The sequence below is a fragment of the Neodiprion pinetum genome, chromosome 6 (assembly GCF_021155775.2).
Source record: "Neodiprion pinetum isolate iyNeoPine1 chromosome 6, iyNeoPine1.2, whole genome shotgun sequence".
NCBI classification, from domain to species: Eukaryota; Metazoa; Arthropoda; class Insecta; order Hymenoptera; family Diprionidae; genus Neodiprion; species Neodiprion pinetum.
The window spans coordinates 9,849,828-9,871,521 of NC_060237.1; the positions used below are offsets into that span (position 1 = coordinate 9,849,828).

Consider the following 21,694-nt stretch of genomic DNA (forward strand, 5'->3'; position numbering starts at 1 on the left):
ATACCTGTAAGTCATACCAACACACAACCGTAAGAATACATGATTGCTTGTGTATTTGCAGGTAAACATGGCGGACCAATGAATGAGTCCGATCGGTGTCGTCTGCGATAAATCCCACCAACCGATGAACGGTTACCGCTCGTAGCTTCACGTGGCTTCACACGCAGAACTACTAGGTAACTGAAGGTTACACATGAAGCGTATCTTGACTTGACCGATACGTGTGTGAATTATCACAGACACATGCCTACGTGCGATCGCTAGGAAGATGACAATTCGAATGTGCTTCAGAGCGAACTGCGAGGCTATGATCACAGTTGATTTGAAGTGTCGTGAATGAGTGCGTGAAAAGGTAAACTTCCAACATTGTATTTTTATTTTTACAATTACGCACTACCGAAATAACGTCTTATTAGAAATTGTTGGCGAAGAAAATGAGTGAATAAATGTACAAAGAGCGAAATTGAACAAACTTTGAAAAAGAGTGGTTCATGCACCTGAAGTGCATAGCATTAACACTTGCTGTATTCATGCATGACTGGTGTGTTAATATTTAAGAATTTGCGCATATTTGGTATGCATGGACAAGTATATTAAAAGGAAACATGTCATTACACCTGTACCTAATAAAAATAATTGAATCTTCTTTTTAACATGATCGCTGCAATTGAATTCGCTGCCCGCTTCAGACCCGTCTTGACTTGTTGCGTAATCGGTGGTCAGTGATTGTGCTACATGTGCAACTCTTCGATTAAAGCTTAACTTAAACTATGTGGATTATTATCACCTTGTCGTCCCTCCGAGAACGTTATTGACTGCTTCTATTTTGAAAATAATTACCTTGTAAAGTATGATACGCTAATCTTATATCTATCGATTGTTTGAAAGTACATTACGAAGCGAATTATTCTGGGTTTTGTTATAGAATGTATGCAAACACCGACAGAATTAAATGAAATGATACGATCCGTTGGATATATCTAATTGAACGGAGCAAGGGTCAGGCAGTAAATAAATATTCATACTTTGATTTGTATTTATCTCAATTCGATATGACACAATACCCGAATTACATGACATAAATATTTTTCAATATTTTCTAAGATTTGATAAATCAATATATACTATCGATAATGTACAATATTCATCGCTCACATAGATATATTTGAATTCTACTTTGTAAATTAATTATTTTAGAAATATCAGAATCAAATTCAGCATTTGACCAATCTGTTATCTGACAGTCTGATCCTATTATGACTGACGATAAAGAGATATAACAACTCATTATAGAAAACTTCAATACTTTTCAATACTTAATCATCATGCCTACCAATGTATTATTTTACAGTCAAGTTTAATCTTTCAAATTATCAGGTCCGTACTTATATTTGAAACAGATCACACACAGTCTTCAAATTCATACAAATTAGATAATATAGATAAAATGGAGACATTTGGCATAGCATAATTTGTAATATCACTTATCATATGAAATTACTTGTTGTAGCATAAATGATATGGACAAATTTGATCTTTAAATTTCAAAGTATGTGCAAACAAATATTTGGTAGTTGGCAAAAAATAGTTTTTACTTGGGATAAAAAAAAGAGTTCCTTGATAAATTAAGTAAAGTATATCACTAAAAAAAATATGACTAACGGCTGATAAGTTGTTACCAGTTTTGAACTTGAAACTATTTCTTATGTCGAATATATTTTATTTGTACACCCTCGTTTATATGCAATTATAATATTTCATTGTAGCATCTTTAAGCCGATTAATAGAAATAACAAAAAATTTAATTCTCATAGACTCAAAAATCTTTGTCACCGAATTTAAAAACCCGGAAAGTCAAAGTAAAGAAAATTAAAAATATAGAAAATCGAAATACAGAAAGAGAAAATATATAAAAGTTGAAACATAGATCAGCAAAATCGAGAATCTGCATACAAGTCTATATCATCGTGAGGAATTCTGACGATTCTGCAGTTTGATATTCTATATTCTAACCTTTCTGTTCTTTTGCTTTACTATACTTTGAAATTCAACATTTTAAAATTCTATGAATTAAGTTTTCATTTCTTTGGAAATTCGATTTTGTGGTCCTTCGATTTTTTGATCTTTCTATCTTATTACCCCTACCAGTTTGTACTTGGAGTTGGCTTACAAAATTATAATACAATTCACTAACTTCCAGTGAAGAACATCCAGAATCGCAAATCAATAAACTGATAACTCTGACCTCTGTTCCCAAATTACGCAAAATAAATTGAGATTTTTTTCTTATAAGTATGACTTTTTCCTTACATATTTGAAATTCGTCGCGAGAGGCACATTTCAGACTTGTGTGTATGACTTGTTGACATGTGCACATTAGACATCTGTATGTGGCTATCAATGTGTCTATATCTAAATTGGCAAAAATAATGTAATGTACGATGATATACGCACATTAATAGCCACATACAGAGGTCTAATGTGCACATGTCAACAAATCACACACACCGGTTTGAAATGTGCCTCTCGCGACGAATTTCAAATATGTATATATTCAAGGCACACGAAAACAAAAACAATTTCGAATACAGGTGATGAGACAAATTAATGACAGTATAGTCAGGGCGGCTCGGTGGTCTAGTGGAGTAAGTCTCCGGTAAAGCATCTCTAGATACCAGGTTCGATTTCTGGCTCCGTCGTTAATTTTTCAATTGACCTGAAAATTTTCGAAATTGTACTCTTTTTATGACTTTTTCCTCTAACTTTCAGATGGCACCAAAATGAGGCACACTGTTATCACTGGTATTTGAATAAAATTTACAGCAAAATACAGCATTGGATCATCTGAAATAAGACATTCCATATAATCATGAATGCAACAATGACCTTTTGCCCACCAAACATTACCCTCAATGAAATTTGGGTAAATCATGGCACTTCAAAATGTTTCATGGACACTGTCAGCACCTGTTTCATATCTTCGTATCTCATGATATTTGGGACAATTCAATTATGGATGTACAAAAAATATTCGACAGAAATAAACGAAAATTTACTGGGAAAAAGTACATTGTACAATGTTCAGAAATTTGCCTTATACTTCTTACCGTTTCTCAGCGTGGTTAGAATAATACTTCAAGCCACTGTATTGGATGATAAAACAATATATGGATACATGGTACGTATAATATGGTTGAATTTAATATTACCACAATAATGATGGACAAATCATTTTATCGCTCCAATACCAATTCATTAACGATTTTACTGATTTTTTATATTAATCCGTAACAAATTCATGAAAAATCTAAAATGCCAGAGATCGGTGCCAGTTTAGTGTTCAAAAAAATAAAGTAAATTAATTTGTACCGTTATGTAGATAAGCAGTACATTCAGTATTTGAAATTTCAATCTTTAGTTTGTAATGTGGATACTTGTTAAATTCGACTGCCATACATGTTTCAGATATTATCCACAGTTCTGACCGTCGTAATTTATCCATATTCAGTTCATATCCTGAGAGTGGAGCGCTACAAATTATTACCCAGTGTTCCAACTCGAGGTCATGGATTGGTACTACTAGGATTCTGGACTCTAGCTTTTGTATCGGAGAACTTAGTCTTCATAAATATTGGTAGGCTGGAATGGTGGTTCCACTTGAATTCGTAAGTATTCGTACATGCTGCTGAACATGTCAAAGTTCTACTTTAATTTGTTGTCCCATAATGTCATTGGATTTATCTTGCATCTTTGGTTTTGTTTATTCGTTGCATTATTCTAAAATATTATTGGGATAATGCCATGTACTTTTTTTATTAGTCAGTTCGTACAGAGTGAGGTGTTTGAATGAAAACACTGATATCTTTTTAATTACTATAGATATAGAAAAATGATGAATCTAATGTTACACAGTTTATTTTATCACGAAATTTCATTAAACACATCTTATCGTTAGTTGGTGTTTTAGAAAAATATAATATCAAGGGTTATTGGCAATATAATTACAATGAAAAATATACATAAATCGACACATTAATGTGTACCAAGGTGTGATCACATCATTTTATTTGCAGGTTGACTGACCAAATAGAAATGTCTCTATTTGTATTACGGTACGTCACTAGCTTGGTAATTTTTGCATTGGGACTGAAAGCTCCAGGAATAACTGATATGGTTCAAAATGATTATCGCACAATCAATGACAATGCAAATGTACGACCAAGATTCCGCCAAAATGTAAGTTGTTCAAATATGCAAGATCTTTGTCATCAGCAAGTATTATTGTCACTATCAATAGCTTTGTAAAAGATGGTGGATTAGATGTTCTTAACTCTCATACTGTGTGTGAAAAGATTAAAATGTAACAAGATATGCTTTTTTTCTTGTGCTGTATCTATCGTTGAACATTGTTTTCAAAGAAAAATCTAAATCTGAAGTATTAGTGTGACATGCCAGTAATGTCAGATATTCATTTTTTATAACATATTTCTAATACGTCAGTATATCTCATATCCACCTCTGTAATCACATTTCACAGATTTACAATTATATTAACCGTATATTTATTATATTATAATAAACGTTATTCTTGTCGGATGATTTGTTCTGTAGTCTTAGCAAACCTTTTATAGAAGCAACATACAGTTCAATTTATACTAAACATATTGCCAGATCTGTAGCACACGCCAAAGATATGAAATATCTAATTTGCAGAAAAATTGACCATACCACTTGTTTTATCTCAGCAAGAATTCCATTATTGAAACTTGTTGATTTTTATGACAAAAAAAAATTAATACTTATGGCACCAAGTTTAGCATTAAGTGTGTAATCACTGAAAATAATACATGTTGTATATCAAATTATATAGCAAATAGCAGCAATGTTTCTATCAACTTATTGTCCCTCTTGTCACGAACATCCATAAAATTGACGTACCTTTGCAGCGCTTAGATGACAACTCGTCGACATGGAAAAATGCATGGCACAAGATCAAAACACTTGCTCCGTTTCTGTGGCCAAAAACAGATATTCTTCTACAATTCAGGGTGTTGTTTTGTTTTATTTTGCTTGCCTCTGGTCGAGTGGTCAACTTGTATGTTCCAATATACAACAAAAAAATTGTAGACAGTGTTGCAGAAGAACCAGTTACATTCAGGTCAGTGTTCTAGAGCAATCTTATGCGGTATTGATTTTCTCGTTCGCCAACAAGCCGTATAAAAATGGAAACTGATGAAAAGTACCGGTCAATTGTTATGTGAATAATTACGTGAATGTAGCTAATGTCTCTTTAAATCAGGTACATCTATTTCCATACTTCGAAAAGGCTTCAGTCACAAATTATATATAGTATCAAAAATTTTCATTCATTTTTAGATGGGATTTGGTACTCATATATGTTGGATTCAAGTTCTTACAAGGCGGTGGTACTGGAGGCATGGGTTTGTTGAATAATCTCAGATCATTTTTATGGATCCAAATTCAACAGTATACGACCCGTGAAGTTGAGGTCGAATTATTCAGGTAACCTTGATTTTTTTAATATAATTTTTCTATAACTCGTTTGAATAAACTGCATACTTTTATTGAACACATAATTTCCGATTACAGACATTTGCACAGCTTGAGCTTACGTTGGCATCTGGGTAGAAAAACTGGAGAAGTTTTAAGAATTATGGATCGTGGAACAGATTCTATTAACAACCTATTGAACTACATTCTTTTTTCAATTGTACCGACTATTGTTGATATTGTAATAGCTATTGTATTTTTCATAAGCACATTTAATAAGTGGTTCGGTATAATTGTTTTTGTAACTATGACGTTATATATTGGTAAGTTAACAGTCAGTTCCGCATACCTTTCGATTCACGTTTCACTTCAGATTTTCTGGATTATCATATTAATCCCTTCATAAGTAGTTTCCTAGATTTCTGTCACAAGACACCTATGTAAATATTCTGCTGTGGCAATCGAAGCTACATAACAAGTTACAACTATTAATGACATTCATAAAAATTTCAGCTGCAACCATTGGTGTGACGGAATGGCGAACAAAGTTTCAACGTCGAATGAACCTTGCTGATAATGCTCAGAAGGCGCGCAGTGTCGACAGTTTGTTGAATTTTGAAACTGTCAAATATTATGGTGCAGAATCTTACGAAGTAAAGAGCTACAGAGAAGCTATCTTGAAATTTCAAACTGAAGAATGGAAGTCCATGATAACTTTAAACATTTTGAACACAATGCAGAACGTTATTATCTGCGGTGGCTTACTCGCAGGTTCCTTACTCTGTTTGCACATGGTAATTGTTTTCACTTCTCTCCAAATACGAATTTGTATCTTACTCAAATTACCTGTTATTAAACTTTTTCACTTATTAATATTATTAATCTTATTAATGGGTCACTATTATTTACCAAAGTTTCTAGCTATATTTATCCACGCTCGATTTATTATAGGTTGTTACTAATGACGGATTGACTATTGGTGATTACGTGCTCTTTGCTAGTTACATTATACAATTGTATGTTCCTTTGAATTGGTTCGGTACCTACTATCGGTAAGATTTTGAATACGAAAAAAATTTTAGGATCACTGAATATAGCTGTTGAAATTGGTGAACTGATTCAAATATTTTAATTGCAGAGCAATTCAAAAGAACTTTGTAGACATGGAAAATATGTTTGAACTTCTGAGAGAAGAACAAGAGATCATTGATGCGCCCGGTGCTGGACCTTTGGTTATTAAGCGAGGCGGAGTGGAATTTTCAAACGTGTCATTCGGATATACACCTGAAAGAGTTGTTCTACGAAATATAAGCTTTGTAGCTCCACCTGGTAAAACCATAGCATTCGTTGGACCATCTGGAGCAGGAAAATCAACAATTATGCGATTACTGTTCAGATTCTATGATGTAGAACAAGGAGCTGTTATAGTCGATGGACAAAATGTCAAAACTGTTCGACAAGATACATTGAGAAGTGCCATAGGTAACTATTTCAGACAATTCAGACGACATTTGAATTACAAACCTTCATGGAATTGTCGTGACATTACAAATTTCCAAAATTGTACTTATGTTAATACAATTATTGTAATACATTGATTATAAGATTTTCTATCTATTATTCATCATTATAAGATTTTGGGTCTGTAATCTGATTGGCGTATTTTTCTATTTAGGTGTTGTGCCGCAGGACACTGTATTGTTCAATAACACTATCAAGTATAACATTCAGTATGGAAAAATTGAAGCACCAGAAGCTGATGTCATTGCAGCAGCTAAGAATGCAGATATTCATGAAAGAATTCTAAGTTTCCCTGACGCATACGAAACAATGGTTTGCTTACAAAATTTCTGTAGAATGTTTTGCTATCTAAAAAATTTTCCTTAAAATATTCGTTAAAAATCTCAGGCTTTGCTGTAAGACCAATGGGTATTTTTTATTTCGACACAGGTTGGCGAGAGAGGATTGCGATTGAGTGGCGGTGAAAAACAACGTGTTGCAATTGCTCGAACAATTTTAAAATCACCTACGATTGTTCTCCTCGATGAAGCTACCAGTGCTTTGGACACACAGACAGAGCGTACAATTCAAGCAGCATTAAATCGCGTCTGTGCAAATCGTACAACCATTATAATTGCTCATAGATTATCAACTATAATTCATGCAGACGAAATTTTAGTTTTGAAAGATGGGGAAATCATTGAAAGGGGTAAACATAACGAATTAATTTCGTACGGCGCAGTGTATCACAACATGTGGCAAGCGCAACTACAAAACAATCAAAACGGTGAAGTTGCTGTAGAAAATGGTGATATAGATGACGATGATAAAAAGGCATCCTAGATCCAATAGATCAAAATTGATGACATAACTTGTACGCATGTACATGTACTATGTGTATATTTGTACAAGTAGATAATTATGTCATGCCTATGTATACGTATTTATCTTAGAGCTTAATATAGTATACTCAAGAAACACTTTCTGATTTCTCATTTGTAGATTGTATTTTCTGTCACCTTGAGATATACATAAAACATTTGTCTACATATGTTCGTACAATATTTCCCGTTAACGACAAAAGTTTTGTTCGGGTTAAAATTTTGTGTCAAAAAATTATCCACGTGTAGATCTTTTGTTAGAGAACTTTTATTTGGCAGATTGAATAAGAATCGATGACGAAAAGGAATACTTATGGCTTCCGGTAGCACAACAAACTACGATTTTTATCTTCCACTTTCCAAAATCTGTTTCTAATGTGCTCTTAAGTTAGTTAAATCCTATTAGAGGAAAGTGATATTTGTTCGTGATATTCATTTCTTAAAAAGCCTTTCAGAACTGATTTGAATTCAAAGTTAAATGGTGATTTTGTGATGAAATATGTTCTACAGATCACTAGATGATCTCCCCTTATTCTTCAGCTTTGATACATACAAGCCTTGGTTTGAATAGATTTTTATGAAGTTGCCAAGCAAACTGACAATATGTAAGCAGCGATTTCACGACAATCTTAACATGATCCAAGTTTGGAATATTTATGTAAGTCATTAAAAAAAACTGACTTCTGTTTTAAATGCATTGTTTTCGGTTTCTTTCGTCACACAGTCGTCTGTACAGTTGATAGATTTTCACTGAACTCTAATACTTATGCATGCATGCACAGCGTAGTTACCGGTCGGATGATCTCTGCAGGGTGCAGTTTTTCACGCGGTCGTCTATTTCCTCAAGTCTAAAAATAGCACTGTGGAAATTATGGGAAAGAACCAGTGACTTCATCATCCCCGCTTGCCTGGAAACCAGCCAATCAGGCTGCGACTTGCTAGTCGCAAAGGTCGGGGTTTTTGGAGACTGAAGACGTTCGACATTTGTATAGCAACCTGTTACGCGTGACGTCACAACTAACTGTCTTCAGTCAACGTCTAGTGTGTAATTGGAAGGTAAAAAAAATATGTTTTGACGTGAGAGTAAACCAGGATTATTTCGTTAATTCTATTAGATTAGTATGCAAGATATAATATCAGATATTAGTAAAATTTAAACACGCAATGTAAAATTAAATTTATTTTCAAACATTTAACCATATAACGAAATCCAGTCTGTCGCGCGAACTTCTAACCTATCTGACTATTTCTAGGGTAATTAACTCGCAAAACACTTTTATTTGATTCTTGTGACACTTTGTTGAGATTCTTCGCAGTTCATCGTCATGTTCGCCTACGTAATCAACGCAACTAACCCAACACAACCATCTTTTATCTTGTTTCACTTGCCATGTTATTGTTTGTAAACAATAGAAACTGGCACCAGATATTGCTCATGGCATTAACAGCACATAAGGCCTCCAAATTCCAATAATTGCCCACTGGCAACTTGTTACAAAGATGGATAGTTTCTCAATCCAAATACAATCCCTCACATTTTAATTCAATGTAATTTTCATCATGATCTAGTGCTTTTGGCTTTGTCATCGACTATCCTGAAATGGCTGTGCAGCATGGACAGACTAATCTTTATATCGATGATTTGCCTTGGCTTGAAAGAGAAGAATTATGCAGAACTCTCAATCAGAACAATGAATGGGAAGAGCTAGCAGGTAACGTTTTTACCCATAAATTTGCTATAAATCAGGACCAAGTCAGGTTTGGCTAATTTTTTATTAACAGTCGGAAGCAGCGTATCAATAAATTTAGACTCGATTTAAGATAGAACCGAACGGCTGAACTTGATACCATGTCGTACTATAAGTTAGAGTGAATAGTGAAAAACAATATTCGTCTTTCTTTAGGTAAATGGATGAAATTTGATGTATCTACTGTTCAATGTTTAAGAAAGAACGAAAATCCGACAGATAAGCTTTTGAAAATGTGGTCTACTTTCAATCATACAGTACAGGAACTGTTCCTTTTATTATATAAGATGCAACACCATCAGGCAATGCTACTTCTGAAAAATTTCGTCAATCCCAAGTACAGCAAGCTTATCACCAACCGGAAAAGGCCTTCAGCACAATTATTGAATTGCCATGTAGCTGACGAACATTCAAAAGATCTGAAAATAGGAACTAACAATTTCAATCACATTCAACCAGCTTCAAGCGATGTGCAGAAGCTTTGTATTTATCAAACAATGTACGAAAGAGTGGCAAAAATGTTAGACAAGTTCCCACTGCCGAATGATCTAGATCCAAGCAATTCGGATAATATGCTTGTACCAACTGGTGTAAATCAAAATCTTGCTCCAGTTCCAAGACCTGTAGTGGATGGTTCTAAAAATAATAATCAATTGAAGATATCACTTATTGATACCGACCTACCTCAACCATCTTATGATGAATTAGCAAAAGCTACGCATAATTGGAGCAAACACAACATACTGGGAAGAGGAGGTTTTGGAACAGTTTTTAAAGGTCAGTGTGTACCGTGTTATGCATACATAATTCAATTCAAAACACATAATTCTTAGGTGAATGATCTCTGGACAGTTGAAAATTTTACTAGAAAATAAATTCGTATACATAGGATTCAAATCAACTTACAAAAAAGTTTTAAAAATAAATCATGTAACTAATTTGTCAACTGGTACTGACTTTAACACTTCTCAAATCTAGGTATATGGAAAGGCACCCCAGTAGCCATTAAAAAAATAGAACAACGAGGTTCTGATTCGAAGGAAAGCTACTTGATCCAGGTAGAACAGTCTTTAAGAGAATTGAAAATTTTGTATGCCCGGAGACATGACAATATCCTGCCACTGTATGGTCACAGCATAGGCGGAGAAGCCCCATGCCTAGTATATCAACTCATGCCAAATGGATCATTAGAAGATAAACTTTCCTTGAGACAAGGATCCCAACCCCTAAATTGGTTGCAACGACATAATATAGCCACGGGTACAGCTGGAGGCTTACAATACCTGCATACTATTGGCCACAAGCCACTCATCCATGGAGACATAAAAAGTGCCAACATTCTGTTAGATAAAAATTTTGAGCCCAAAATTGGTGATTTTGGATTAGCTAGAGATGGACCTGAACAGGATTACATGAAGGTAAATTTTTAGTTGGATAGATGTGTAATCATAGCGATACAATCGTCGTTAAGCTCAAGTAAAATAGTGAAAAAGGTCTTGGGGTGACATTTTTTTTTTTTTGTCAAAACCTGTATTCTTGTACTGCCTATATATATATGTACACCAGAGTGAGTTTGATACTTGTGCTTGGTTCGATCATTTACCTGATGTAAATAGACATTTCGAAATAATAAACTCTACTTTGTAAAAATCCAGCCCACTAAATACATAATTGAACACAGATATGATAAAATAAAGTATTACAAAGAATTGCCCCCATTTGTTCGACTAAGTTTAACCAATTCACTAATATACAATTGTCATTGTTTTACAGGTAAGCCGAGTGCAAGGAACCAGACCATATTTGCCTGACGAATTTTTGCGCGATAGGAATTTGTCAACAAAAGTTGATACTTATAGCTATGGTATTGTATTACTAGAATTAGCTACTGGATTAGGAGCATACAGTAACGCAAGACCAGAACATAAATTCCTAAAAGCTTATGTGGACAGTTTCGAAGAAAAGGACATACCTCTATTGAAAGACAGTACCGCTGGTACAGAAAAAGATAAAGTTTTCGATAATCTAATAGTTTTAGGAAAATGGTGCGCAAACACATTGCCTAAAGATCGGCCGCAAATGGTTGATGTTCACCGCAAGCTTGAAAGATTATAATGTTTCCCAAAGCACGAAAACGAGTCCTGTATTTCATTTACTGACGCTACGAAAGCTGTTGATAACGCAGAATAGGATTTTTTCCTGTATGCTAGAGTTTGAAAGTAATAACCAACAATAACAAACGTGACTGACGATTTAAAAGTGTCTCTTACTATGAGAACTTTATATACGGGCAACAAATTAGCAAGGCACGTCAAATTTTTTAACCAGAATTCCGACGAGACTGTCAAGATGTAACTAAATATACCAATATGTTTTGCTATCAAGTTGCTAACGTTCCTAGGTTAAGAAGAATAAAATATAAAACTCACGAGAATTCACAGTGAACTTAACTAGATCGACAAGGTAAATTTCAAATAAGCGTATTGTAACACCGATTGTGTATGATTTTGTTTCAAGATGTATGTATTAATTCAACTAAAATAAAAATACTCAGGAAAAACTGCACAGTTTCATGACAAACTAAATTCTGGTACTGATAAATATCTTGATTTTATAAATATAAATGTCATCGATACTTGAAGAACTATGGACAATCATCATGCTGATATCGTTACACAAAAAAAGTTGAAAATACAGGTCTGGACTGGCAAAACGACTAACACTACTATTCTACTTCACTGTAATTACATTTAATTTGAATCTTCACTGCCATATCGAATAAAAGATTTTAAAAATATTTCATAAAAAGCTGAAAAAGAAGTAGCTTGTTACTATTGAAAGTCTGGAAAAAAAGGCCAGTAAAAGTACGTTGAATTTCTGTTAGAATACACAATATTGCCTGTTGTTTTCAGTTGACTTTCTAACAATGTTTTAATATACGAGTTATGTTAATGTGTTTTCATTATATACAGCAAAAAGTAAAGAGGAACAACGTACAAAAATTTCAATCTCAATTATCCACACTGTCACGTATGCACGAATGCTCATCGTAACAGTGTCACCGCAAGTGAATTTTTTATACACCAATCACCGGATAGATGAACACCTTTGGTAATAACAAATATGTAATTTTGATACTAGGAAAGACTCGATTTCATTTTATCCGATAATCCAAACTAGGTAATGGGAACAGTGTTATACATACATTGACACTCAGCTGTTGCCATGACAAGTAGAGGGACCCGTACTTATTTAATCTTGCAGAGCCAGATAGTGGGATCATCCGTGACCTTGTGTCCATTCACAGTGCATATATCTTCAATCAAGTCACATTGACCTATATGAGATCCTGCATAATTATCCGGTGTTGACCGTTACTATGAGCGCTGTTAGCTGGACAGAACTCCCGTCCAAGGTCACAATACAGTGAACATTTTGAAATACATCGTAAGACCCGCTACAAATAATATATTTTTTACATCCATACAATATTCTTTCTGTTTCTTCTCTTTTCACATCTTATGCGATAATTAATAATTATTATTTATGAATACGTAGTTACACGTGAAATTTGAATAGCTTAAAGCCCACCTATTTTTGATTTGTAAAAACAACCGAACGTGTAAACAGATAATCATTTAGCACTATATTTTGTATTTTCTTCTATTTGTAATTAGTTTATGCTTCTCGTTTTTGTAGAAATCTAAGGTGCAGAGTACGATATGTACTAACAGTAAGCTCAGCCTGCACGTATACATGTAATACATAGGGAAACACATTGAATGAGTTAAACTATTTTACACGCTATATAATAATATATGTATAATAATATACCACAGGAGTAGCCAAATGTCTAATCATCTTTGTTGGTTGTTTAAAATATACAATTGTATGCGCGTAGCCTGCTTTTCTTAGACAAAGTATACGCTGTAAGTATACAACAATTAGATTCGTTTTCAACAAACTAAAATATAACATATCGCATTGCACAATACATCATTAACATTACTAATAATAATAGTAATAATATAATACATATATTATATCATTCGCTTAAGCCTAAGGATTTTGTATAATATATTTATATTTATATAAATCAGTTATCATGTGTGCACAAGCAATTTAGGATATCCACATTCCAATTTTTGTGTACATGGATTAGTATCTAAAAGCGTACATTAACGCTATAAAAGATATCGTACTCACAATTATAATTCAATATTTATACACATGAATAGGTGAATTTCTCACAACTTTAGGCAGGGTTAATGCACCAAAAGCAAAGGGCCACATATCTGATAATGTATTGAAACTCAATTGTTACTTGTTACTCGAATAATTACTGTAGATAGTACTGCGCCTCAATATGTTGGTATTTTTATTGATGTTTGAATGACATTAGAACGCAAGAAACTACGTTCATTTCTAACTTTGAATTATAAATCAATCTATCTTTTACTTTGTTTGCGCAATAAAAATGTATTTACCTGTTTTCGGTTCAAAATTAAAAATCACTTATTGCAATTCCAACGGATGCCACAGTTTTTTGTCTTCGTGTTTATTTTTTGTTCCATTATAACGCTGATGAAGTGTAGCATAATCTTTATAGACTGACTTTCCTATTTATTACATTTACAATCATTCAACGATCTACACATGATGTAGATTAGATAATCTAAAATTTTATGAGAGTAGATTTTCTTTCATACAATTACAATCTCCAAAAATCAGGTAAACTGCGGTGCAGACGTGTGAAATATCAATAAAAAAATAGTAAACGCTCCTGAGCACTGCCTGACAAAAGTCTCCATCCTCGTTTAATATTCAGATATTGAATAATGGCACGTACACAGATTAAGACTCCTGCAATATCAACAACAACAATTAGGGTAGTAAGAAATTTTTACCTCAAAGTTTTATTTTCTCAAAGATTTTGTTTGTAAGCACTGTGACAATCATAAAATAGTCCCAGTTTCTCAATATGAAAGATTTGTTTTTTTCTGTTAGGTACCAATACAAGCTTTGTTTGCGCCGGTTTAATCTAATAATTAATATGAGTAATACGTTACATACCGAATGCCATGATTAGCCACCATAACCATGAGTTTTCACGTGAAGCTAAATCAGTGGAATGTTTAACAATAAGTGTCCATTTCGCCAGTGACAGGCCGAATCCAGACAATGCTCCATACCGAGAAGCGATTGTGTGACAAAAACACATCATCAACAGGAATCCAATCCAGTTGAAAAGGAATGCAACTGTAAGAAAATTGTTTCACCCAAAATTGAGTGATTTAATCCTTATCAAGCATATTTAAATATGTAAGAAACGTGATTATTTAGAAAGAAAAGAACACAATATTCGATACCTCAAGTTTCAATATGGGTTACTGTCCTCATAGTTAAGTGAACTTGACTTATTCTAAAAATTTCAGAAGGTAAAATTGAATATCATCACAAGGTAAATTGACTTAAACTGAAATATCCAATGATTGAAATATACGAACATGCTGTGAAGAATGTTGTCACTAGTGAAAATAACACTGATCAGACAAAGCATAATTTTCTTACCCATGAAAGCTGTGAAGAACATAAAGTCTGTGCCAAGCAAACCACTTTCCGAGTCACCTTCTGCTGCTTCTGTGTCCAGAGCTAGAAACACCCGTGGTTGTTGTGGTGGTCTCATGCTCCCTGACTGAAATAATTGTCCAAACTAACTTTGACTTCGTATCGAAGAATTGAAGAAACTGGCAAAGAAATATATACTCAACCAACCACTATTTGTGGGCGAGGATGTGGCGTGGTCTCACCCTGCATAGTCTTTTCCCGCTGTACTTCTTCATAGCTTGGTAATTTGGTGGCGACTTCATATGGCGGTGGTGCAGAGAAATCTGGCTTTGGCGGTGGTATTTCGTCAATGCTCATCTATAAGATTTATATTATAATATTCAGTACCCAAGATTATCACAATAACCAATATTTTTTCTATTCCAACTGAGAAAGCTTTTTTGCCAATATATAGGACAAAGTAAATATATTTCTGCTGCTTCACTTACAACGTGTGCATGGATCTAGACTCATTCTAAATAGAAACAATAAAATTTAATATTTCATGTCCAAGAGAAAGACAAGTTATAACTTCAGTTACTTCGATAAAATTCCCTAAGAGTTTCCAATAAAGGAAAAATTCCTAGTTTTTCAACATTTCCGGATGTAAGTAATATCAAAGTTGCAAAACATTGGTATTACTCAGGATTGAGATATCTGTCTGCATGTATGTGTGGGAATACCACATTATCAGCCTATCCGGTACAATTTAACTTCATTAAGCACAGTATAATAAATGTTACAATACACACTTGTTACTGAAATTATCGAATTTGCAGCATGACTTAATATTACGTGTCATCATTTCAAATATGTTCTACTGAGAACTAGCATTCAGCAATTAAATTGGCGTAAAAATTACAGCAATGTGTTTTAGATGATTTACCATAAGACAATCGTTATACTGACCCTGAAAAAAGATATGACAAGAAATTTACATTCCATAGAATTCAACACTGCAATACATTTCAGCTCTCCAGTCATTAGATGCCCTGTAAATATGAAATTACTAAAGGCATTTAACACAGGGAGCAAGAATCCTCATGTCGTCAAACTTGAAGCGCGAATGACGGCAGTTTCACAAACAGCAGAATACCACTACAAACTGTTTTCCCACACAAAAGCAAAGAAATGATGATTATTTACCATGACTGGAGTGGAAGGTGCAGCTTGGCCTACAGGCACTACACTAGTCCGATTAATACTGTTGTTATGGGGGTGTACTTGGATTGCTGGTAGAGCTACTGTAAGTGCAGGTACTTCGCTTGGGACTGATGAAACAGCAGAAGAGTCATTTGTGGCCTGCGGCTGCTGAAAACATTATATTGAATTGGGTTTAATAATATGGAAGTGTCTAAACGGCTACGTATGAAGAAGAAAGTGTGAATATCCTGTGCATATATGATGTGGAAGTGAAATATTAGCAACATGCGAAAACGCCACTTAATTTACCATGTTGTAATGAATGTTGTTATCCATCCCCGCGCGGAATCACGCACTGATGTTTTCAAATTTATTTTCTCGATTGCTCAATGAAACGTCGAACGTGCCAAGACGATATGTTATTCGGGTTCGCAACGGCAGCAACGGCAGCAGTAGTAGTAGTAGTAGTAACAGTAGTAGTACTTCATACAATCGATGGCTGACAGCTGCAAAAATTGCTTCTCCGGTAATTGGTCCAAAAATGCTAAATCCACGCCGGCGCTTTCACAACGAGTCTAGGAACGAGTCTAGGCTCAAGGCACGGACTTGCCTACGGTGGATAGTGGTTTTTTTTCACGTATGACTCGTTTAGCGTGATAACAGAATTTCATTCCCAGGATGAGAGCTAGGTAATTCGCTACCACTCAGATTGTATAATGTGTCATATGATTCATTGCGTATGCATACCTGAATCAATCTAATTGTAAATATTCTTAAAGTTGGTTACTGTCACTTATGATACTACGTTGAATGACAGCGGGTTTACTCCAAGATTGGTATAATCACCATTGACGGTATACAGCAAAATTTCACGCCAATTTCTAAACCCGCGATACTGGAATATTCCACGACAAACGAAAGTTGACAGTGATCGTAATGGTGTACACATACAATAATACATGCGGTCACACGCAACGAGGTTTCGACTGCCACCTCTTCAGTCAACGCCCATGAAGCCGAACCCGCCGATATTTAAATAATTGTCAGTTTGAGCAGATGTAGAAAAAGAATACTGGGGGAATAAACTTTTGTGTAATAGATGAATATTGAACTGGTGGGTGAACGTTTTTTCATACTAGATCATTGATTTACTTTAACATTCTTGAAAATGATTCGCGTAATGTTTGTTCATTTTCACTCAGCTACCGGTTGTACTTTCACTAGCTTACATCGTTACCGACCGTCGATGGATAAGGTTAAACGCTGTCAATTAGCAGATATTGTTCAATTAGCTACAGCGATTGCTTTATATATTCTCATTTAACGAATGATTTCAAATTTTGGTCAATCAAGTAGGTCGTTTAGCTTCTTCATTTCGAGAAGTTTCCATGAAGAAATTGTGGTCTTGACCTTCTCGTACTTACCAATGCAGCAGATTAGTCCTATCATACCTACCGAAACGGTGTTCGTAGCATACTATTAAGATCGAATGGTAACTTATCGACAGTGTTGATTTTAATACATACATACGTAAAGTGATAAATTTAAATCAAAGTTCAACTAGCACTTAAAGCTGTGATAACTACGAATGCATCATCTGCCTTCATATAATTTTTTACTATAAACAATAAAAATAACTAGCAATTTTCTCAGTCGCACCATATGATCAATAGGTCTGTTGGATTGTACCTTTTAGTCATGTTCGAGCTAGCTCCATTCAACTGTTGCTGAGTAACCTTTCGGCTTACTTTAGACCAATCACAATCACAAGAAAAGCAGAGCTATAACGGAACAAGCCCAGTGGCTGACTCGACGGAAAATATAAGAAATGAGCGCAGCCGGAAGTTGTCCTCCATTTATCAATCCGTATTTATTATTTTGACCTCTTACACCATTATAACAATATGCAAAATATGTTTGAATTAGTAATTTTTACTATTATAGCCACCCGGACAAATAAACATGCCATAAACAAAGAATAACTTCCAAATAATGTGAGATTTAGTTGATCGCTTGAGTTTTGGTTCGGTGGTGTTAATTTGAACCTGGTCGTCATACACAAACGACGCTGTCTCTTCAGTCGCTTGCCGATCGTCAGTGGAGAGTGAGGTTTTGTCGAAATGGCTGAAGTGTTCAAACTTGGTGATTTAGTATGGTGTGTATGAACTCGTGATAATACAAGTATAATTATCAAAAATAGCAAGTAACCATAAAATAATAGTGTGTAATTGTAATGTTTCTCAATTTCAGGGCAAAGATGAAGGGATTCTCGCCTTGGCCGGGCCGGGTAAGTTGTCAGGCGTATTAGTAACGGATTTCTTTCACTTGCTGTCCCGCCGCTCCTACATTGCAAGCATTTTGGCGGGATATCGATAAACCGTCTTACCCGACGCGATTCCACAGTTTTCACCCTTCCACGACAGTTGTTTTTACGCTCAACCTTTTTCCCGCCACACTCGTAACCAAATTTCAAATTGGCGCGCAAAAATTGAAAATATAACCTAAATCCAAAATTTCACAATTCTAACCTTTTGCTGTTTTATCATGCCTCTATTTCTACGATTTTTCCTTGAATCGTAATTACAATCAGATCACGCTGTTTTTTCGCAACCAAATTGGAATATAGATATTTTTTTGACTTAATCACCTGTAGTACACGTTATAACACAGAATCGGATTTCTTTGATCACTGTAATGTGCGCGTGATTCTATTCTCTTCTAAACGTAATTAAAGCAACCAAACTATTTCGTTCCTATTGCATATCCATGAACCTTTCGTTCATGCTACATATTTTGATGAATGACTCATAGAACTTACCAATTATCAAGCATAAAATTTTCTCGATGATGTTCCAAACTGCCTATTGCATGCAATAATAGTTCAAAACTACCTTCACAAAATACAGCGTTGTATTTGTTCAATCGTAGTTACGTGTGAATGAGGTTTGTGTATCTATTTGCGTGATTCCACATGACGATAATATCCTTATAAATGCACAATGTGGAAGATCAAATTTTACTATGTAATACCGACTATGCAAAGTATTGCATCCATTTTTATTGCGCTTCCAAAACCTTAACGACATTGAATCCAAAGAGTTAATTGATAATAACAAAACAAAATCTTTCGTGATACATTGAAATTGCGTAATGTGAGCATTCTTTCGTCGTTGGGTTAGAGTATCTTATTAAATATTATAATCTTATATGGAATTGCCTCATCCCAAAATACTATAATATTATCAAATGCAATTAGATATAATACACTCTTTTAACAGTCCATTTGCGCTAAAAAATTTGACAACTGCTTATTAACTCTTACGCTGTTTGCATGGCAGAGTGACTATATGTAAGCCACACCTGGGTCATGTAAAAATGTCAGGACGATTCCAACCATCCATTGGCAATAGAAACAGATATTTACAGCATAGTTTGTACCTCATATGCGTGTTGTTTTTTCTGATAGAAACGGAGTACAATAACTCAAATATCCTAGAACAACGGTATAGTGGAAATTGAATTCGTCCGAACTTCTGCTACTAGTATGACTTTAGTATGACTCTCATACAGTCAGTTGGAGTGTTTCGTGTATATTTCCATTGCAAATTATAAAGAAGCAAGAATTCATTTTTCAAATATCAGCACCATTTAGATATGCCTTGGGATGATAATTCAACACAAATTCTAAGCGTAATGGTTTAAAATGAATCAGAAAATTGCATTATCATAAATGCGACAATTTTACGTTATATTTCGTCTTTGATATTTTCATAAATGTACATACATGCATTTGACATTCTTGGAACTGGATAGAATTCTACTGCTGTGTGATGATTTACATTGTCTTCATAATCGAAGCATAATTGAGAACTACCGTTTTACTGCTGGAACTTTATGATTTTAAAAGTTTTTGTGTATAGGTAATTTAACAGATATTGTATGTACAATAGTCAAATCAAAGAAAACTGTAGCTATACAAAGATTCTATCTTTTGAAGGAGGTTAAAGTTTTTTACGTTGGAGCATCTTTAGAAAAACTCGTTATTTCGCAACTCTAGGATTGTCGGAAATCACTAAACTGCGATATGGTATTAAGAAGCTTATATTTTGTAAATTGAACCCCTTCGCAGTTACTCTGAAACTGGAAAATAGTGATTTTTTTTCCAACGTGTCGTTGCATTAACGTAACCAATTTCAACATTATTGTTTTAAAAAGTCCCACTCACATTGTACCATGCCAACTATGCGATAAGCTTTTGCAAAAACAATTCACTCATCTATGATTCAGAGCCCTTAACTGGATGATTGTATTAGAAAAAAATGTGAGAAATTTCTACATGAGAGTTGATTTATATTCAGCATCATGTTACGCGTGTGAGATTCTTTGAGTAACGAATACCAGTAAAAAGACACTTTTGTGGAGAAAATAAATGTATTGGAAGTTCCGATTGATCAAGCTTTATCCGAAACTCAATTTTTCACTTTTGTCTGAGTCCTGATGATGAACAAATATATATCAAGATTACCCTGCAACTAGCAGATAATACAGGCGGAAAGATTCCAGGACATGACCAATCGAAACTTGGCAGGATTATTCAGGGAACTCTTTCAAATATATTCTTTGATATTTTATCATTTATATATAGGCTCCCTCCCTGGAAGCTTTCCAGACATATTACCTGCTGGATATTAACTGCTAGTTTCAGTGTCATTACATAAAGTAAATACTTAGTCTTAAGTTTGCCGTTCCTTAATCTTGGATATTATAGCTGGCCAAGTTTCATTTACACTTTCAGACCTTATGATTGAGTTTTCAATCGAGCCTGAATGATTGCGAATTTCAGGTACATGAAAATAATTACTAATAAAAGTAACTCGGTTCAGTTAATAGATTTAAATGTGAGATTTTGCATTACAAACTTCCCAAATAATATAATCTGCTTATTTCTCGAATATGATCGAGAGTTGCATTAGTTTTGTTGAAATAGTCAAAGCATACAGAAATAATCAGTTTAAATAGCCCAGAATCAGTAAGTATAGAATTAATTTTGCAACTGGATAGACGATTCTCGACTCGATGTTCGTTTATTGAAATCTGATATAATCAGTCCTTTCGTCAAGTGCAAAGGCTTTCATTTCAATGTCAGGTATCCTAATAATAATTTTCCGTAGGTATCAATGCCATCGAAGGACTTGAAGAAACCAGCTAACGCCAAGAAGAGTGCCGTTCAATGTATATTTTTCTTCGGAACAAATAATTAGTAAGTTATCCATGCAATCATTAAACACACTGGGAATTCATATT

General features: G+C 34.4%; 4 protein-coding genes across 13 annotated transcripts in view; 3 read left to right on the forward strand and 1 right to left on the reverse strand.

The window, feature by feature from the left end:
• The first annotated feature begins 199 nt into the window (after positions 1 to 199).
• Positions 200 to 7,991, forward strand: Hmt-1 (ABC transporter ATP-binding protein/permease Hmt-1). Of its 4 annotated transcripts, XM_046632608.2 has the most exons (13): positions 204 to 352; positions 690 to 848; positions 2,770 to 3,178; positions 3,466 to 3,665; positions 4,074 to 4,236; positions 4,947 to 5,158; positions 5,377 to 5,523; positions 5,611 to 5,834; positions 6,025 to 6,305; positions 6,463 to 6,563; positions 6,650 to 6,993; positions 7,187 to 7,344; positions 7,462 to 7,991. In XM_046632608.2, the coding sequence occupies exons 3-13, from the start codon at positions 2,870 to 2,872 to the stop codon at positions 7,852 to 7,854; spliced, it is 2,532 nt and encodes an 843-aa protein (XP_046488564.1). In that variant the 5' UTR covers positions 204 to 352; positions 690 to 848; positions 2,770 to 2,869; the 3' UTR covers positions 7,855 to 7,991. The 4 variants fall into 4 exon arrangements, with proteins under 4 accessions (XP_046488563.1, XP_046488565.1, XP_046488564.1 ...); XM_046632607.1 differs by lacking the exon at positions 690 to 848 and having other exon boundaries at positions 200 to 352; XM_046632609.2 differs by lacking the exon at positions 690 to 848 and having other exon boundaries at positions 203 to 352; positions 2,824 to 3,178.
• Ndfip (Nedd4 family interacting protein) lies at positions 5,736 to 17,381 on the reverse strand. 6 transcript variants are annotated; one of them, XM_046632624.2, is made up of 7 exons: positions 17,138 to 17,378; positions 16,700 to 16,896; positions 16,394 to 16,558; positions 15,416 to 15,565; positions 15,212 to 15,353; positions 14,714 to 14,899; positions 5,736 to 14,503 (listed from the first exon to the last, which is right to left on the reverse strand). In XM_046632624.2, exons 2-7 carry the CDS (start codon positions 16,724 to 16,726, stop codon positions 14,400 to 14,402), a joined length of 774 nt encoding a protein of 257 aa, XP_046488580.1. In that variant the 5' UTR covers positions 16,727 to 16,896; positions 17,138 to 17,378; the 3' UTR covers positions 5,736 to 14,399. The 6 variants fall into 6 exon arrangements, with proteins under 6 accessions (XP_046488580.1, XP_046488579.1, XP_046488581.1 ...); XM_046632623.2 differs by having other exon boundaries at positions 16,700 to 17,000; XM_046632625.2 differs by having other exon boundaries at positions 16,394 to 16,555; positions 16,700 to 17,379.
• On the forward strand, positions 8,190 to 14,104 carry pll (pelle-like serine/threonine-protein kinase pik-1). Of its 2 annotated transcripts, none has more exons than XM_046632614.2 (5): positions 8,190 to 8,948; positions 9,462 to 9,604; positions 9,797 to 10,417; positions 10,619 to 11,058; positions 11,414 to 14,104. In XM_046632614.2, the coding sequence occupies exons 2-5, from the start codon at positions 9,493 to 9,495 to the stop codon at positions 11,753 to 11,755; spliced, it is 1,515 nt and encodes a 504-aa protein (XP_046488570.1). In that variant the 5' UTR covers positions 8,190 to 8,948; positions 9,462 to 9,492; the 3' UTR covers positions 11,756 to 14,104. The 2 variants fall into 2 exon arrangements, with proteins under 2 accessions (XP_046488570.1, XP_046488571.1); XM_046632615.1 differs by lacking the exon at positions 8,190 to 8,948 and adding an exon at positions 8,955 to 9,146.
• Positions 17,382 to 18,388: 1,007 nt separating the features above from the next.
• Positions 18,389 to 21,694, forward strand: part of Ndf (Nucleosome-destabilizing factor) — a 38,614-nt gene continuing 35,308 nt past the window's right edge. The window contains exons 1-3 of the mRNA XM_046632616.2: positions 18,389 to 18,545; positions 18,641 to 18,677; positions 21,562 to 21,650. Coding sequence (XP_046488572.1) covers positions 18,511 to 18,545; positions 18,641 to 18,677; positions 21,562 to 21,650 — 161 coding nt within the window. The 5' untranslated portion in view covers positions 18,389 to 18,510. The remainder of the gene's footprint in view (positions 18,546 to 18,640; positions 18,678 to 21,561; positions 21,651 to 21,694) is intronic.

Coding starts and splice junctions, on each gene's coding strand:
- Hmt-1 (XM_046632607.1), top strand. CDS start 2,870: ATGAATGCAACAATGACCTTTTGCCCACCAAACATTACCCTCAATGAA. Junction 5,159..5,376: donor GAAGAACCAGTTACATTCAG/GTCAGTGTTCTA, acceptor ATTCATTTTTAG/ATGGGATTTGGTACTCATAT. Junction 7,345..7,461: donor CTGACGCATACGAAACAATG/GTTTGCTTACAA, acceptor ATTTCGACACAG/GTTGGCGAGAGAGGATTGCG.
- Ndfip (XM_046632624.2), bottom strand. CDS start 16,726: ATGGATAACAACATTCATTACAACATG. Junction 15,354..15,415: donor ATCCTCGCCCACAAATAGTG/GTTGGTTGAGTA, acceptor AGTCAAAGTTAG/TTTGGACAATTATTTCAGTC. Junction 14,504..14,713: donor GTGGCTAATCATGGCATTCG/GTATGTAACGTA, acceptor TTGATATTGCAG/GAGTCTTAATCTGTGTACGT.
- pll (XM_046632614.2), top strand. CDS start 9,493: ATGGCTGTGCAGCATGGACAGACTAATCTTTATATCGATGATTTGCCT. Junction 9,605..9,796: donor TGAATGGGAAGAGCTAGCAG/GTAACGTTTTTA, acceptor GTCTTTCTTTAG/GTAAATGGATGAAATTTGAT. Junction 10,418..10,618: donor TTTTGGAACAGTTTTTAAAG/GTCAGTGTGTAC, acceptor TCTCAAATCTAG/GTATATGGAAAGGCACCCCA.